Source organism: Lactuca serriola, chromosome 2, assembly GCF_051521515.1.
Source record: "Lactuca serriola cultivar US96UC23 chromosome 2, Lser_US96UC23_V15, whole genome shotgun sequence".
NCBI lineage: Eukaryota > Viridiplantae > Streptophyta > Magnoliopsida > Asterales > Asteraceae > Lactuca > Lactuca serriola.
Window position 1 is genome coordinate 141,150,832 of NC_136409.1, and position 18,211 is coordinate 141,169,042.

General features: G+C 35.6%; 1 protein-coding gene and 2 long non-coding RNA genes across 6 annotated transcripts; all 3 read right to left on the bottom strand.

Moving 5' to 3' along the window:
* Nucleotides 1-5,618: 5,618 nt before the first annotated feature.
* LOC145086892 (NAC domain-containing protein 90-like) lies at nt 5,619-7,469 on the bottom strand. 2 transcript variants are annotated; one of them, XM_079024742.1, is made up of 3 exons: nt 7,146-7,469; nt 6,728-7,023; nt 5,619-5,847 (listed from the first exon to the last, which is right to left on the bottom strand). In XM_079024742.1, exons 1-3 carry the CDS (start codon nt 7,294-7,296, stop codon nt 5,815-5,817), a joined length of 480 nt encoding a protein of 159 aa, XP_078880868.1. In that variant the 5' UTR covers nt 7,297-7,469; the 3' UTR covers nt 5,619-5,814. The 2 variants fall into 2 exon arrangements, with proteins under 2 accessions (XP_078880868.1, XP_078880867.1); XM_079024741.1 differs by having other exon boundaries at nt 5,619-5,890; nt 7,146-7,465.
* A 752-nt stretch (nt 7,470-8,221) lies between these two features.
* Nucleotides 8,222-10,177, bottom strand: LOC145090474 (uncharacterized). Of its 3 annotated transcripts, none has more exons than XR_013701598.1 (5): nt 9,770-10,177; nt 9,343-9,631; nt 9,025-9,083; nt 8,843-8,936; nt 8,222-8,747 (listed from the first exon to the last, which is right to left on the bottom strand). It is a non-coding gene; the product is annotated as an uncharacterized LOC145090474 (long non-coding RNA). The 3 variants fall into 3 exon arrangements; XR_013701597.1 differs by having other exon boundaries at nt 9,343-9,637; XR_013701596.1 differs by having other exon boundaries at nt 9,343-10,177.
* LOC145090475 (uncharacterized) lies at nt 10,178-10,769 on the bottom strand. Its single transcript, XR_013701599.1, has 3 exons — nt 10,527-10,769; nt 10,379-10,449; nt 10,178-10,215 (listed from the first exon to the last, which is right to left on the bottom strand). It is a non-coding gene; the product is annotated as an uncharacterized LOC145090475 (long non-coding RNA).
* Nucleotides 10,770-18,211: the final 7,442 nt, after the last annotated feature.

Below are 18,211 nucleotides of genomic sequence, written 5' to 3' on the forward strand. Positions count from 1 at the left end.
CCAGTCGAGGAAAGGGGTAGCAGCTTGGTACCGGGTCAGGGCCCTGTGGCTCAGGGTGATATCTAGCTTGGTAAGAGTCAAGTGATTGTTGTGAATTGGAGTGATGAAAGTATCATTGGGTGATCATTGGTTAATAAGGGTTGTTATCAGAGAAAGAAGCCGGTGGCCGGCTTGAATCGGTTGTCGTAACTCTGGGAGGGAAGAGTTGGACTTTATAGAAGTCTGATAGCAGTGTTCGGAGGAACCTGGGTCGGTTGAGACCAGGAGCTGTTTTGAGGGAGTGTCATATGGGATGTGTTGCTGCAGGATTTGAGGACGAACCCTAATTTAAGTGGGGGAGAATTGTAACACCCCAAGTTCAGAAGTGCAAGTTCAGGGTGCTTGGTGTAATTAAGGAAGATCGACTCGGCGAGTCAATGGATAGACTCGGCGAGTTGAGTCGTGATTTTGGTCACGTGCTTAGTGATCAACTCGGCGAGTCGACGGCTGGACTCGGCGAGTCGGTGCTGGAATGAGAAACCCTATTTCAGGATTTGCACCCTATATAAGGAACCTTATGTTTTCCCCTCAGCCTTTTTGCTGCCCATTTGAGATCCAGAAAACCCTAATTCGTGAGGAAACACAATTGTGAGTGAATTAGAGCTTGGAGGAGGATCTTTGGTATTGAAGTTTGAAGGTTTGGAGGCTTGTATCAGGAAGCTTGGGGAGATCAGAAATCTACAGTTGGTTGGGCTCATTTCAAGGGTAAGGAACCATTTCCTTAAGCTATTTCTTCATGGATTCATGTATGGTGATTGATATGAGATCTAATTCGAGATAGAAGCTTGGATCTGAGGATGCTACTTCAGATCTAAGCTTGTGATGGTCCCATATGTCATAAAGTTCCTGTTTAAGAGTTATTGGTGAAACCCTTTTGTCCTTAGCCTTAGCCCTAGAGTGTTTTGAGCTTATATCTCCTTGGTTTCACATAAAGTTTGCAACTTTATGTGAGGGCTAGGCTGTAGAAGAGTGGATCTATAGATTTGAGTCCCTGCATGGCTTGAAAAGCCTCTGTATGGAATGAGAACTGAAGAGACTCGGCGAGTTCCATAGGTAAACTCGGCGAGTTGGATGAAGGTGGGCATGGACTCGACGAGTTGGAAGAACAACTCGACGAGTCTATTGAAGATTGTCTTGGACTCGATGAGTCTGTTCTTGGACTCGACGAGTCTGGTCATGGGGTCCTAACCTCTTATGGTTGATCGGTGAATCGGTGAGTCGAGGGATGACTTGGTGAGTTAAGCGTGAAGGGATTCAGAGTTGTTGGACTCGGCGAGTCTTGGGGCGACTCGGCGAGTTGAGTCGCGTCATGGGAAGTTTTCAGAGCATAGGGACTCAACGAGTCAGCGGGTTGACTCGGCGAGTAGAGTCAGTCAGGAAGGCTGACTTTGACTGAGGACTTTGACTTTGACCAAGAGTTGATCAGTTGACTTCCAAGGGTATTTTGGTAATTATTGGTATTTATTGAGTTCGGTCATTTGGTATTGATCAGTGGTGGAGTTCGTGTCGGAGGTTGGAGCAACGTGATCTTATCTCTTCAGTCAACAGTTGCGAGGTGAGTTATCCTCACTATATCGACAGGGTCTAAGGCACCAAGGCCGGCCCTTTATCAGATGGAAATCCGGGTAGTTGTTATGTTGTTGCTTTGCTATATGTTTGCATCCTGGTAGTTAGGATGGTATATGTTAGAGACCTGATTAAGGTCGGGGTCCTGGTATATATGATGATGCTATGTTAGTGACTGGTTAGGTCGGTATCCTGGTTAAAGTGTGTTATGTATGTGATCTGCTAGATTGGTTGATTAGTGATGAATTGCTATATGATTATATGTTTATGTGCACATGGTTGGTTGACTGGGGTTGGGTTGAGGCGGGTCCTGCTGTGTGTTGTAGGCCAACATACCCAGGGCGGACCGGATATTCCGAAGGCCCAGCGAGCGGTCCGGATAGGTTGTAGGCCCCATGAGGGCGGACCAGACGTGTCGAGGCTCGGAGAGTGGACCATGCCGACTAAAGGCTCGGTGCGGGCAGACCAGTCATACTGTAGACTCGGAGAGTGGACCAGGTGGGTTGAAGGCCCGATGCGGGCGGACCACCCACACTGTAGACTCGATGTATATGGCTAGACTCGGAGGGTGGACCAGGTGGACTGAAGGCCCGGTGCGGCGGACCAGTCACACAGTAGACCCGAAGTGCATGGTTGTTCTGTTTATGATATGATATGTTATGTGTATGGTTTATGTGGTTGGTATTTTGGGGGTAACTCACTAAGCTTTCAGGCTTACAGTTTTCAATGTATTGTTTCAGGTACTTGAGGAGATCGTGGCAAGGCGAAGGCGTGATCATACCGCTCCTCATTTTTATGTACTTATGATGTGGTTCTGGGAAATACTCTCATATTAAATGAATTTGAAAACCTTTTTGTAATGAATTAATGAAAATGGGTTGTTTTTGAAAAGTTTAAAATTGGTTGTAAATTTTGGATGTTACATTAAATTGTTTATGTTGACATTCACCACGTGATAGTGTAGAGGATGGAGGCTTTTTACACTATTTATTGGGTCATGACAGTTTCTTTCCATAAATTTGGGGATTATTTCCCTGGGAAAGATACATAAGAGATATTGGGTATTCAAAGGGAAAGTATTACTCATTGAATGTCCCTCTTCGGGCGTGTTTGGCAAAAGTAGTTGTTAGCTGGAAGCGAGTAGCGGTTAGCTGGTAGCGGGTAGCTGGTAGCAGGAAGCTGTAGCTTTTATTTGTTATATGAATGTTTGACAAAAGTAGCTGGAAGCTTTTGAAATATATAAAATTACATAAAAGGACAATATATTAAAAATAAATAAATATACAAATATAATTTTAAGGAAAATTATGGAAATTGATTTCAAAAGCTCAGGAGCGTTTTATTAAATGCTACATGAAGTAGCTTTTAGAATCGGAGCGTTTTGTTAAAACTAAAAGCTAAACGTTCGTACTACCAAACGAAGCTTTTTGTTTAAACTAGAGCGTTTTATCAAAAACTAAAAGCTAGAAACTCCCAAACGCTTCTAAAAGCTTTGTGCCAAACACACCCTTCCTTTCACATAGCATATCACGAGCACTTTAAGTTTTTTAATTTTATTGTATTCTATTCTCTTACAATAAAGACTCTAAAAAAACCTTATGCTTAGCTTTATTTTATAAAATTCAACCAATAAATAATGACCAAAAAATATCCTGAACAATCCAAACTCACGCCAACGGGATACCGGGTCTTCATCTAGTTAAAATATCCGACCAACATGCATGCCATCTTCCAAACTCACGTTACATGTTTGGATTAACAATTTGTAGAACCGTATAAAATTAAAATTGGAAACTGTTTAAGTTAACATATTAGCATACTGATATATCCGACATTCATACATCTAGTACTAAGAAAACAAAAATTTTACTTATTTATAATTCACCTATATTTTGATTTGTAAACTTATAAATAGTTTTGTATGTTATTTTATGTTGTTGGAATGTCTTAATGAGATTACATTTTTAATACATTGAAATGGGAGACAAATATGTCAACTTTCAAACCATGTTAATTGCTTGATTGAAGAGTAAATTACATGAATGATCCCTATGGTTTGGGGTAATTTACGCGCTTGGTCCCTAACTTATATTTTTATCTCGGAAGGTCACTACTGTTTGTTTTTGTTATACGTTTGGTCCCTGCTGTTTGTTTTTGTTACACACTTGGTCCTTGTCTTACCTAAAAAGACTATTATTTAAATAGAAAAAAATGATAGGGTATGTAAGGTAAGGTGAGAAGGTGGGGCTGGGGTGTGTTTATTTAAATAAATTAAAAAAATCGATGGCAAAATAGTCTTTTTAGATAAGACATGGACCAAGCACGTAATAGAAATAAACAGTAGGGACTAGGGATGAAAGTGGGTCCAAACCCGGACCCGATGGACCCGGACCCGGAAAACCCGGAACCGGTTAACGGGATTTTATAGAACCGGAAACCGGACCGGTATATAGGAACCGGTTTCCGGTTCGGGTCCGGGTATGGTTCCGGGTAAAGTGGGTCTAGAACCGGAAAACCCGGAAACTTCAAAGTGGGTAGGTTGGAACCGGATAAAGTGGGTTTAGACCCGGAAAACCCGAAAAAACCGGAATTTTTTGGTAATTACTTACAACTTAGTGGGTTGAACTTTGAAAATTTTCATATTGATATCCCCACTTTGGGGGGCTGTAACTTATTGAATACGAAACCACAATTAACAAAATTAGAGTCTAAAATCATGTACAAACTCTAAAATACACTCTGGAAAAACCTGCATGTCAATCCGAATTTAAACGAATGAGATATACTTGTGTTAATATTTTCACATAATATAAAGTACAAAAACAAATAGCTGAAAAGTTGAAAATTTTCAGTTTTGATATCCCGACTTCGGAGGACTGTAAATCATTGAATGTTAAACCAAAAATGATAAAATTATAGTTTAAACTCATGTACAAACTGTAAACTAGAAGTTGCAAAAACCACATGTCAATCCGACTTCAAACGAATTAGATATGCATGCTTTAAAACTTTCACCGAATACAAAAAAACTAAAAAACTAAAAACTTTCAGCTTTGGTATCTCAACTTTTGAGGACTGTAAGTCAATGAATATAAAACTAAAAATGAAAAATTTATAGTCTAGAATCATGTACAAACTCTAAACTACATGTTGGAAAAAACCGTATGTCAATTGGAGTTGAAACGAATAAGATATGCATCTTGTAAACGTTTCACAAAAAGTGGTTCCGGCCCTAAAAGTGGTTCCGGTTCCAAAAACCGGTTCCGGATTTTAGACCCGGTTTACCCGGACCCAATGGACCCAAACCCGGATTACCCGGAACCCGGATAAAGCCAATTTTTAAACCCGGAACCGGACCCGGTTCTATATATTCCGGTTCTAACGGGTCCGGTTCCGGTTCCGGTCCGGTTTTCCGGTTCTAAATCTCATCCCTAGTAGGGACCTTCCGAGTTAAAAAAATAAATTATAAACCTAACGTGCAAATTACTCTAAACCATAGGGACCATTCGTGTAATTTACTCTTGATTGAATAAACTAAAGATACCTATGAAATTTGGAAACTGATTGAGTGAACATATAAGTACATTGATAAACCTTATCCGAAGAAATCTATAACTAAAAACTAAATTTTGACTTATTTCATATTTGTTTAAGTTTTATTTATAGACTTGTAGATTGATTTCTATGTTATTTTATGTTGTTGGACTGTCTTATTGAGTTTAAATATCGGTGTATTTAAATGCCCTCATTACGTGCTTTGACTAACAAATATTCAAAGATCCGTAAGAAATTAATTTGGAAACCGATTGAGTTAACATACCAGCGCCTTGATATCCGTGTCCCGTGATATAAGTTTATAACATTAGTTTTGAGGGCGTTAATGTATTAATATCTAATTATCACCAATCTCATTACTTTACTATGATTAATCAGTTACTTGATTCTAGTAATGAACACCACAAATATGACTTTTGGAAACAAAAATGTAAAAAAAAAATGTGTCAATCGAAGAGTGATGGATAACAGAACTGTGTACATTGTTCAAAAGTAAAATAAGTAGAAAATTCCTAATTCAAGTGAATAAAAACACGATCAATTAGATGAGGAGGCTAGTTCCTCCTAGCCATGACATGTTAATTAGGTTCAAATTAACCGGTCTTCACTAAGATGATAACAAACTTGAAGAACCAATCTCATATGTTCCTAGCCCTAAAGGTCGCCTATCAAATGCTCGTACGCTTCCTGATATCACATAAACTCTGCATAAGCTCAGCTGATTTTGTAACTGCATAAGTTCGCAAAATCTCATTATATAGCATACATATTTGAACGATATATAGCAAACTAAAACCCGGCTCCAAAAAACATGGGAAAAACTCATGAAGCTAAGAATTATTGTTTGCTTAAAAAAAAAAAAAAGAAGCCTTAATTTGAAGCAATGGTCCTCCATTGCTCAAAATTCTTTCCGTACAAGTACTTACTAGAACCTTGATGTTAATAAAAGTTCCAAAAACATTGAAAACATGAATTTGTTATATTAAGGATATTTTCATCCATAATTAAGAATTTTATATTCGTGAGTTTTCAACTCTAATATTTCTTTTATTTTAACCATACACTAAAAATAACATCACAAAAGATATATAACATCTTATAATATATAGAATAGTATCTTCTTCTCATTATTATATTATTTTATTAAATATAACAATTATTATACTATTGTTAAAATTACTTAGTTTTCAATAGATTTTATGTTACAAAAAAATGTTAAAAATTAATGTGACAAACTTTAAATATATTATATTTAATGCTCAATTCATTTCAAATCTCTTGAACTAAATTTTATAATACTATATTTAATGTAAAATAAATTTAAGTAATTATCAATTTAATATGTATAAAACCAAATTTATAGTGTTTTGGTGTAATGAATACCGATCCACCAATTTGGTAGGTCAGTTTGCATTAACACTAAGAAAATGGTGGTTTTAATCTGCCAAAAAGTTGGAGCAAAATATACCCTACATGTCAAAATATCACAGATTCATCCCACATGATCATTTTGCAAATTATCAAACTCGTATCACAAAAAGTTCATCAATTAAGTCCATATGTATACCTCTGGAACCAAAAACTTTTTGGTGGCATCGAGTTCTTCTTTGATTGCCCGATACTCATTCATCTTCCACTTTGTTTTCTTGCTTCCAGACGACTTCCCATGGTAAAACACCATTGTCTTCTTCAATCCAATCACCTTATTGTTAGATGAGTAGACATACGTAGGCGAACCAGTGGCTTTCCAATAACCAGTTGATGTCATTCTTGAAGGCCGACCTCCTTTCACTTCCTTTTCTTGCTTCGGTACAAAGAAAAACCATTGCTCGGTATCCTCCCTGCATAATTCTCCCGCTTCCTCTAACACAACAAGAACATATAACCTTCTTAGTTTTCAGTATAAGTATCAAAAGAAACTTCCATATGTAAAGCTCTATAAATGACTACAGGGATATTAAGAAAAGAAGAATATATATAGTTACTTGGGAGAAGCCATGGTTCATGTTGGTAGACATTGACTACAGGGATAACACGATGAAGATCATCTCTTCGGGCTTCGAGTTCATTGGGAAGATAGAAGGAAAGGAGCTCTTCTTCAGTCGGGTAGAAGCGATAACCAGGTGGGTGGGCCATGGAGGTGTTTGTTGTCGGAATAGCAGTGGTTGTTGCAGGTGATGGTGGTTTATAAATAGTTTGGTGGCGAAACACGGAGTGTGAAGAAAGGACGTATGACGCATGAGCACGAGGTCTTGACTATTGAATAGGTCTTGCCATAGCTCACTTATGGCCACTCATGTAGTTTTAGATTGAATATGTCAAATAAAATTAAAAATGGTTGTGGCTTTTCATTTATATATGACGTGATAAATGTATTTATCTATATACTATATGTCATCCTTAATGGCAAAAGTTATGGCTTTTTAGAACAGGAGATGCATCTAATCTAGTCTTAAATTACACTATTTTTTCGTGACTTATCCTCAATCATTTGGATCGAAATGTAACATGTCAATTGTCAATATATACCAGATATTTATGGATTACTGATATCAATATATAGAAATATGAAAGTGTTTTTATTTATAAAATTTAGTTAAGATTAAAGTGTTTTTCTTTACCTAGAAGGTTTGTTGCAAAATGATTTCATCTTCTTCAATTTCAGTATAAATAATTTGCTATTTTATCTAATTTTTATGAGTATTCATACATATTCCAGCATCACTTTTTATTTCGTGGCTTGTTGTCTCCTATGTCTTTATCACATAGGTATCAAGTAGCATGGACTTTACGTCAATGAAGAAAGAACGATTCGTGACAATAATTCATTAAAATCTTTACGCGTAAAGCATATGGATCATTTTAGTTATACAATCCCTCGTCAAAAAATATTGGTATTAAGAAAAAGAATTTTGATGGTTTACGAAAGTTAAATGTGGGTAACTTGGGTTAGTTTTTGGTTGGTACTTGGTTTGGAAAATAATATCCCAAAACTTTGGGTTAGTTTTTGGTTAACGTACAATTTCAAAAAAATAAAATGAAAGCGTACATATATTTATTTTGTTTTTAATATCATCATGGACAAATTTGATGCAAAACTAGGTGGGGAGCCCCCGCGTCGCGGGGGCCGGATATGACAAAGAAGCTAGGGAAGAACATATGAACATAAAGTAGAAACTCTTGGATTGTTTCATAACAAAAGTCGTGAACATAAACGTATGCAAAACGAGTAAAAGAGAACTTGAAGTTTCGACAAATAAGAACATGATGTGCTAAGAACGTTTAGTTATCACCACAGTAATAACCATGATTGCCAAACCCATAAGAGTTGCTCCAATGGCGGTTTTCTCCATTGATATTTCAGCAGTTCCATCTGGATTCACAGTAAATTCTCCTTTTGGTGCATCACCGAAAAGGGTCTGAAACGTATCAGATAAAGTGTTCATCATGTCAACCACTGTAACTGTAACTTTAAGCTTGATGTCCTTCACATAATCCATGAAACCCTTTCCGGATTCAGATTTCGATTCATCTCTCATCAGTAGAAGAACCCTTTCCATCTAGACCAAACTCCGGGAAAAAAACACCTAAAAAGATTATTCAAATTCCGATCATTATTTTTTCCATAGAAGAAGAACCGAAAGGTGTTGTTAAATGTTAATTAAGTTGAAAAGTTACTAACTTGATTGATGATTGTCGAGGAATTCCACAAGGGCCTCGTTTTTTAAAACGACATTCCACACATTTGGATCAGAAGCAATTGAAGCACCAACATTCTGGTAAGAACCAAAAGAAAGGAATTAAAATGTGATTTTACTTCAATTATGGTATACATAAGAAACTCACAAGTAGAAGCATACATACATGTGCAGATGGGCTTTCGTTAAGAAGCTTAAAAGCTTTGATTGCATGGCTTGAAAAACCTGAATAATATAAAACAGAACGTAATTAGTATGAATGATCTGAATTACTCTATATTGTCTCCAAAATGGAAATAAATGAACCATGATGGAATGAAATAAGCATCCTTCCATTTGTTGTGGTTCCCTTACGAAATAAAACTAATGGAGGAAATCTATCAGTGGAGGCTTTTCTATGTATTGAAATTCTTAAAAGCACATTATGTATCAAAATGCTTACATACATATATGTGATTTGACAATAACACCCAACTCAGCTTACTTTCATCTTTTGAATCTTCTATTCCTTGTCTTACAAGCCCATATGCAGCATTAATCAACTCCCGAGTCCCTCCTCTGTTAATTGCACTAATGCAAAAGGGCTCAATCCCATATGAAAGAAGCTTCTCTTTGAATGATTCCTACTTTTCAAATGCTTCCGGAACATCCCTTTTGTTGTATTCAACTATAAGAGGTTTTTTAGCAAGTTCTGGACTGAACATTTCTAGGTCAAGTCTAACTGCATCAAATTCATAGTCTGGTTGTTGAGATGAGCCATCAACAATGTATACCTAACCCTCCATTTCCATCACACAACAGTAAGGGTATTTTGGTCTTTTAGCAAAAATGTTGAATCATTGTGAAAAGAAATATAAATCTTCCATTGCTGAAATTATAACCTTTTTGATAAAAGACCAAAATATCCTTACTGTTGCTTTCGGGCTATCAGTGTTTGTTGATTTATTGTTAGTTCCAAAATTTGTGAGTGGCAATTTCAAACATTTGCCAGCTGAGTAGTTTACTTCTACCATCAAGGTCAAGGAACTTCAAAGCTTCCATTGCTGAAATTATAACCTTATTTGGCATGAGAAAATTAGAAAAAGAAAAAAAGTAGTAACATCAACAAAATTTAAATCTAATGCTTTGAAGATGTGCAAAATAAAACGAAAACGGTAACATGTTGGTAAGAAGTTGTTAGGATACCTGATTACTATTAAAGGGTTAAACTGTCAATATCAAATTCATAAATCCTGAAGAATAGCGTTTAATATTTAAAATTTATAAAAAGCAAAAAAGAACAGAAGATGCTTTTAAGATTAAGAAAGAACCAATCCTGCACCAATCTTGCACCAATTTCCACAAAGATAACCTGAACCTGTAGCCAAAAGCACACGGTAAGTATTTGATGTCGAAACACACACATAGGAAAAGCGCATACAAAAAAAAAAGAAACAAAACCCAAGAAATTGACAACCATAAATAAAACTTGCAAGAACCCTAATATGTATACTAAAACTTGTTGGAGGAAAATATCATACCAGTTTTTTGATTCAACGATAGGTGGAGGAAGGAGGGGAACTTTTTGAGGGTTTTCCACATCATTCGTCATCTAAATTTGCAATCAGATAAGTTAATTCGATAAAAGTATATGAATACGCCAACACCAAACGAATGTGAATAATCTACATTATGAAGGCATCAAGGATCGCCTGATTGGCGGTGAAGCTGGAGAACACCGGAATCGGCCAGACGATGGAGGACGTCTTGTACGCTGTAATCACTTGTACAATTTCATACGAGTTGCATGTGTGAAAGCTCCGAGTAGATCCGATGAGCAGACACCAAATCGGTTCTTTGAAGTAAAACACAGCTCTTTGAAGCGCTTTTATGGTGGGTGAACGCATCTCTCTAAAGCGCTTCGCGGCGGCACCAGCGACTGCACTAGCAGCGAACACGACAGCTTCTTTAGGCACCACGATCCCCTTGATGTCGAGTTGCTCGCCACTAATAATCGGTCTACGCAAAAATAGCAGGGGCGAAAAAGCGATGGGAGGTTTGTGGAAGAAAAGAGAGATAACGTTGACCAAAGATATTTTGAGGCGGTGGGAAGGATCCGAAAGCGGATAAACCAAACGATGATCAACACGTGAACACAAGAAAGTAAATATTTCCATAAAACACCCAGATCAAGAAAAAACAGAAATAACATATCCAAGGGCCATTCTTGCCAAATAACAGATAGGTTCATTATTCCTAAAAACTATCCTCCTTTAATATATATATATATATATATATATATATATATATATATATATATATAAGAATACTTTAATAATAAAATAGGGTGGTTGTTTTTTATTTATTATATATCTTGGATAACTTATTCAAAACATGCAAAACTTCGGTGATGCTATCGGCTACTGTGTCCTTTTTACTTAAGAACTTAATTAATATCGTTCTTATGACATTCTGTTTTAGATTTTTGATTTTTTACTTAATGCATACAAAGGTTTTAACCGTGGAAACACGACCACTTAATTTATAGACTAAAGGGTTATTCTTTCTACGGCCTCTAAGTTGATCCACGCCTCCTATCGTATAACCATTATATGAGATGTTATCAAGTACACCTTGATCTTCTAGGTCTATTTGTTGAGGAATAAAGACTTGATCATCATGATCGAAGAGAGAATGACCTCCTATGAAGGAATGGATAGAGAGAGGACACCCTCACAGTGAGAGAATGGCATGAGAGAGATTGATTCCCATAATCAAGTGTAACGTCCCGAAAATCAGAAAGAACAATTTTCATTTTTAAAGTATTAATTCATATAACATTATGTTTCCAAATCATTCAATGTGAAAATAGTAATTAAACATCAGAGTAAAATCTCAATTAATCAAATGCGGAATAAACTCTGGAGGATGTTGTGCATGTTGGATTAGTGTCTAAGTTCATAACTATTTTGGTATGTACTTGACCCGATTATGAGCATGATCTTTTTGGGTTGCCTTCACCATAGCAATATGTTGGATGAATTAAGGAGAGAAAGGTTTAATTATGATTTATTAATATATTATGAGAATAATATATTAAAGGATAAATCATATTATTTAATTAATATTAGTCAAGAATTAATTGATAATTAATTTTGTGGCTAAAAGAGATTAAGTAAACTTAAGGGACTGGAATTGTAATTATAAGATAATTGCAAGAGTGGGCTAATGGACTCCATAGAGTGGAGTAGACGAAATTTATGGGGAAGCCCATAAGATTTCGTCCATGACTCTAAAGAAAGGGATCCATGGGCTGCTTAGGGCCTAAGCAGTCAGATTAGGGTTTCCCAGTTGAAAACTCTAATAGCCTAGATGTATATATAGATCCCTAAGGCCCCAAAAACGTGGTAAGGAGTTCCTCTAGGGTTTCTAAACGTTTTGGACAGCCTCTTCTTTTCTCCTCTTCATCCAAGTTGCTTAGTGGTGTTTGTGACTCCATTAGAGGTGCAGCACTTGAGGCACTAAGCTTTCTGAAGCCAATCAAAGCAAGGAATTGATTATTATTGCAATATAACAATCAAAGGTAATTACTAAACCCTTATTCCGGTTCTTATTTGATAGATCTAGGGTTTATAGCTTCGGATATTCAATTTCATGTTCATTAGACAAACTAGATTCAAAAGCTATTAGGGTTTGCATGTACACCATAGGAATGATATTTTGCTCAAATCCCATCAGTGATATCAGAGCCTAGGGCTGTTTGTTTGATGTATTTGATGCTATAATGGATTATTCTTGCTTAAAAATAAAAAATTAGGGTTTCTGGGGGCTGGACTCGCCGAGTCCATGCCTGACTCGACGAGTCAGCTGGTTAGAAAGAGGTAATTTCGGGATTTTGTGCTTCTTTGGCTGTGGGATAGTTACCAAAACGTTTTTTATTGATATAAATAAGATTTTTATTATATTGGGTGATTATTCTTGCCAAAATAAAAGATAACTTCGTATTAATTAAATAATTATTTTATTATATGATAAAATTTAATTATTTGAATTATTTGGTGAATTATCTTGCAAGATATTGGACTATGTCAAAATTAGATAATTGCCTTATTTGAATTTTGTGATCTAGAATGTTCTTGATAAAGTTTGGAAAAGTTTCAAATTAACCCTTTAGGTTTTATAGTTTAAATTTGAACTTAAAAGTTTTGTTTTTAGAATTTAAATAAGTTAAACCCTAATGTTTTGAAAAGTTTAAAAACTTGCCCTCAAGTTTTGGAATTTAAAAGTTAATTAAAAGTTTAATTTTGAAATGTTAACTTTTAAAACCGTAGTAATTTGAAAAAGTTCAAATCACACCCTTATGGTTTTATTAATTAATTAAAGTGTATAATTAAAAGTGATTTAATAAACCCATAAAGTTTTGGTTTACATTTAATTAAATTAAAAGTATAATTTACTAAATTGAACCACCTAGTGTTTTAAAAAGTGTAAAATACACCCTATACTATATATAACATTAAAAGTCTAATATTATATATATGTATGAGTAAACAGTCAGTCTTACCGTTAGTAGGTTTCATTCACGAAGCTGGTCTACAAGGGGTGTTTAAGGAAATTGCCTATAAAATGGCGATTGAATGGGTATCCACTCTTAACCACCGCACTCTTGACTAGTGGAGGGTCGTTAGCCGAACGGGTAGGATAGGACAGAAACCTTCCATTATAAGTCAAATGAAGTACAAAGAAACTAAATGCTTTTACAAATTTCCAAATCATAGTTACTTTAGGCAAAATGTGAAATTGTATGATAATCCATAGAATTACACTTTGTACCCTTGTCAAACATTAGTGGAGCGTGTATGGTTAAACGACACACTAATTTGGGGATGACATTGGTGGCGAAGGGTGGCTCGATGCTTATCATAGATCAATAGAGCGTGTGTGGCTAACCGACACATTGATTAGGTGATAGTAGCATTGGGTGCACCACGTGATTCGTATGGTTATTCACACCTTGTTTGTGATCCTCGGCATCCCAGTCACAAATAGTAGGGCATAATCGAGATTAAACATGCCATTAAAAAGTTCAATGAATCTCATAAGATTTAGGAGTTTCAATTCATTTAAAACTTAAACTTCCTTTTCGTTTTTCATGGTGGAAATTGGTAAATCGTCATTTACCTACCTTCAAATATTCTGCGACTAGATTACGACATCCCTCTTCTAGGTTGTAGAGTATTGTGTTGGATCCTAGCCTTGATGTTTCCTTTTGGGTGTTACATCAAGGATTCTAATTAACTTAACTTGAATTTTCTCCCTTTTTGTAGATGTTTAGTTCTGACAATCATGGTCTTCCCAAATCCCATGGAACAAGCTTTCCAAATGAAGATGATGTTCCACAATACGATCGAGGAACAAGAGATCATGCTTCACTTCCTCCACCTCCTCCAATTGTTCTCCCTAACCCACAAGTTCGAAGGCTTGAAAAGTTCAAGCTCACTCAAGCCCTTTTAGCAAGTAAACACGAAGATGGGAAACCTGTGTGTGCACACGTCTTAGAGATGAAGTCATACATTGATAGGTTAAGCATGTTGGGTGTCGAGATTTCAAGTGAGTTGGCTGTTGACTAGGTTCTTCAGTCACTTCCTAAATCATATAGTGAGTTCGTTAGAGAGTACTATATGATGGATCACGACGTGACCCTCATTGATCTCATCTATTTGCTTATAGCTGCTGAACCAGCAATGATTTGGCGTGTTGGTCAAGCAAATTTGTCTGGTGAATCAAACTCCCAAACTTCAATGGACACTGGCAACATTGGAAGTCCAGAAAGAACTAAGTCTGTGATTGTCCGATGTGCTATGCCAAAGGAGTCCATTTGCTTTTATTGCCAAGAGAAGGGGCATTGGAGACGAAGCTGCCCAAACTACTTAAGAGATCTAAGATATGGGAGAGTCAAGACGTATGGCTCTGCTTCAGGTAAAATCCTTTAACTAACTCTTTTAAGTTCCTATTCTAGATTCTTAATACATTATGTGATAAGATTACATTTTGATGTTTTGTAGGATCGAAGAAAAGAGAGGAGGCTTAAGGGAAGAAGTGAGCTGAATCTAATCATGAAGAAATGGATTTCGATCGCATCACTTGAAGATTGGATTCTTGAGCTACTACTTGGAGTTAGAATAGATTGCTGAAAAATATGTAATAACATAGTTTTTCAATTGAATTACATTGTAAGGACAAGTTTTTCCGCAATAAAATAAATTTTGAGTTTTATCTTATTTATTTATCCTTACAATGGCATGTATGAAAAATTAATGTTTGAAGGTTTCTATTATTAGCAATAATGGACTTGATTCTTAATTTTATTTGTGGAAATGTCGAGAATTTGCCAAATAGGGAGAGTTTCTCATCGCCCAAGTTTCAATTGGACAGAAACTTGGAATCATACAACTTGGTTGTGTGATGAATGAGAAACTTTATAATTGGAAATTCAAGACTAATTCTTTGGCAAAGTGTCAATTGAAGGACTAGGAGATCGAGTACACTAGGTCGTACATTGATTAAGTCTACCACAAGAGTGAAGATGATATTCTTCACGATTTACTAAAGTTTAGTAAATATGGTTATACTTATAAGATTAAGTGTAATTCTGAGTTGATTGAAAATGTTTCAATGAATAGCAGAACGAATAAGAAGAATCGAGTAGGCAGGAAGATAAAAGTTTCTCTATTCTAAGAAGAAGGGAGAGTACCTTTTATTATGTTTTATGATAAGTCTTAATGATTAAGAGCCATATCTCAATTGACCCTCTAAGTGAGTCTTAGTGCATTTGTATGTCTAAGAAGAGGATCGAGAAATGTGGAAATGGTTAAATCAAGAAGTCAATCATACTTCATTCCAATATCAAGTCTTAGAGTTATACTCCAAGATTGTGAATTGAGTGACAAGTCTTAAGAAGGTTTATAACACTCATCAAATGTGGAATTTGAAAAGGTTTTCTTATTCTTGCACATTTGAAATTGGTAAGTTGTGATGTCCTGGATAAGACAAAGACCAACTAGGACCAATTTGTGAAGTGTTTGAGCTACACTAACTCTTGAATATTTGTTTGTCAAGAAATGTTTCTTGATAAGAAAACCTTATATGTCAAGGAGTCAGTGGGAGTTTTAATGTTTTTGAAAAAGTTTCAAGAACAAATCAAGAATAAATCTTATCGATCATCACTAGCACACGACTTGAGGTTTACAACCTATCATTTTGACATTATTTTGTTTCTGTGCCATTCCAATTGAGTTAATTATGCATGTGAGTTCTATGAGTTCTCATTTGAATGCATAAAGACAAAGAACCTTGATCAATGGAAAGTACATTGATATGTAAGGATAAGTTACTAAATTACATGGAAGACATGGTGGGCACTCGTGTTACCATAAGGCAAGAAATCAAGATTAAGAAAGATCAGTCCATATGAGATTGGATTTGTCGCAAACTTTGGTTTTGGCAAATTCACATGGATAGGGACTCATACACCATAAAATCTAAGTGTCATAAGATTCCCTCATTCGAGAAAATGACTGTGAGGTAATGCTTTCACTAAGAGAGATTTTAAGAAGATATCAATTGTGAAAATTATATTCTCAAATTCGATTATGGTTACGACATCCCTTTCCATAGTTCAAATTGTGAGATTTGGCAATTAGTCTAAACATTTGGGACTTAGTAACATAAGTTCTGAATTGTTTAGACATACATATGAACTATCTAAGTTAAAGGTGTATAAGTTTGAGAAGCTTAGATAAAGGATTATCGAAGCATCTGGTATTAGAAATATGAATTTTGTGGATATCAATTAGCATTGTTTTCTGGAAGTTCAATTATTTTCTGAATACATGTCAAAGCTAGTGGGAGCATAAGTGTTATGCTTATATGATAATAATCATCATGATAGTGGGAGCATAAGTGTTATGCTTGTATGATTATTATGACAAGTATTGCAAGTTAGCAATATTAATTATAGAAAAACAAAGATTCAATTTGCAAAGTTGCATGGTTTGAAAAGTTGTTTTGCTATAATTAAGGGAGAGAATATTATACTTCGTTTCAAAATCTAAAGCTTAGATTGAGAAATTTTATTAAATTTAGTCAAAGGATACATAGAGTGTTCTCAAATTTCAATTATGATTACGACATCCCTCTTCATAGTTCGAATTGTGAGAACGTGACACATAAACTATTATGGCAGAAGATCGATAGAGTATCATATATTTATGTAAGACATTATGCATCGTGTCTCATACGCTTCGGGTATAGGATCAATTGAAAATGCTATAATATTTGACCATTCTAAAATTTTCCAAATGTCTAGCGCATTAAGAGGGAAAAAGGACTAGAATCGGTTTTGACTAAAATAATTAAACAACTATCAAAGGACGATTCAAAGTTCGCTGAGGATTAGTCGCTTGTGAGTAGTTGGAAGTATGGTATTGGATGGACCATATTGACATTATTATGAATAGATAAGATTCTATTAAGAATGAGTTGTCATATGGAAAATGTGGAAATGTTTCCATATTGGGAGTTGGATATTGAGAATCTATGTCTAGATTAGAAACTTTTATGCAAGAAGGATGTTCGAAGGAATGTACTCTGAATGTGAGACTTCACGTCTATGGAATTGTCTTGTAAAAATTTCCGATAGAGTACTTTATAATTTCATTAGCCAAGTCTTGGTGACTTTTGTGTTATGACTTTACGAAAGGATCATTGCATAAAATGTTAGAATCTAGCATATTCTAATAGTAGCAAAGAACCTTGTGTTCTTACACTAATGATAAGGATTGAGAATTATGAAATGAGCATCATTGGAAAAGTTTTTCAATTGATCTATTTCACAAAGCATGGACCATAGGAAACAAAGTGTGCATGCTTGGAGCATGGGACAATTGTTGTTGTAATTCAAGTAATGGGTTGATTATCCGAAACATTAAATGATATATAATGAGTAATCAATATGGTGGATAAATAGAAGTGCTTTATTTACGCTCACAAGTTTGGGGCCATATAGGATTAAGTATTATTGTTATGTTTCAATTTGCATGTTTTGACTCCCAGAATAACTGGGTTATTCGAACCTCCACAGTCATTCATACGTTGGAAGTAGGTATGAAAGAAGACTGTCATGAAGAGTCTGTAGATTGTCTGAAGAGTTTAGACATAGCACAAGTTTGCTGCAGAGTTCATGAGTGCTTTGATAAGATTAGAGTATTGGATTAAACTCACGCTCACTTGGATCACTTTATGGATTTATCACGGGTGATTAGTGAGACGATAATATTGTATATTCTTGAAACCGAGACGTGTGAGTTGTTATA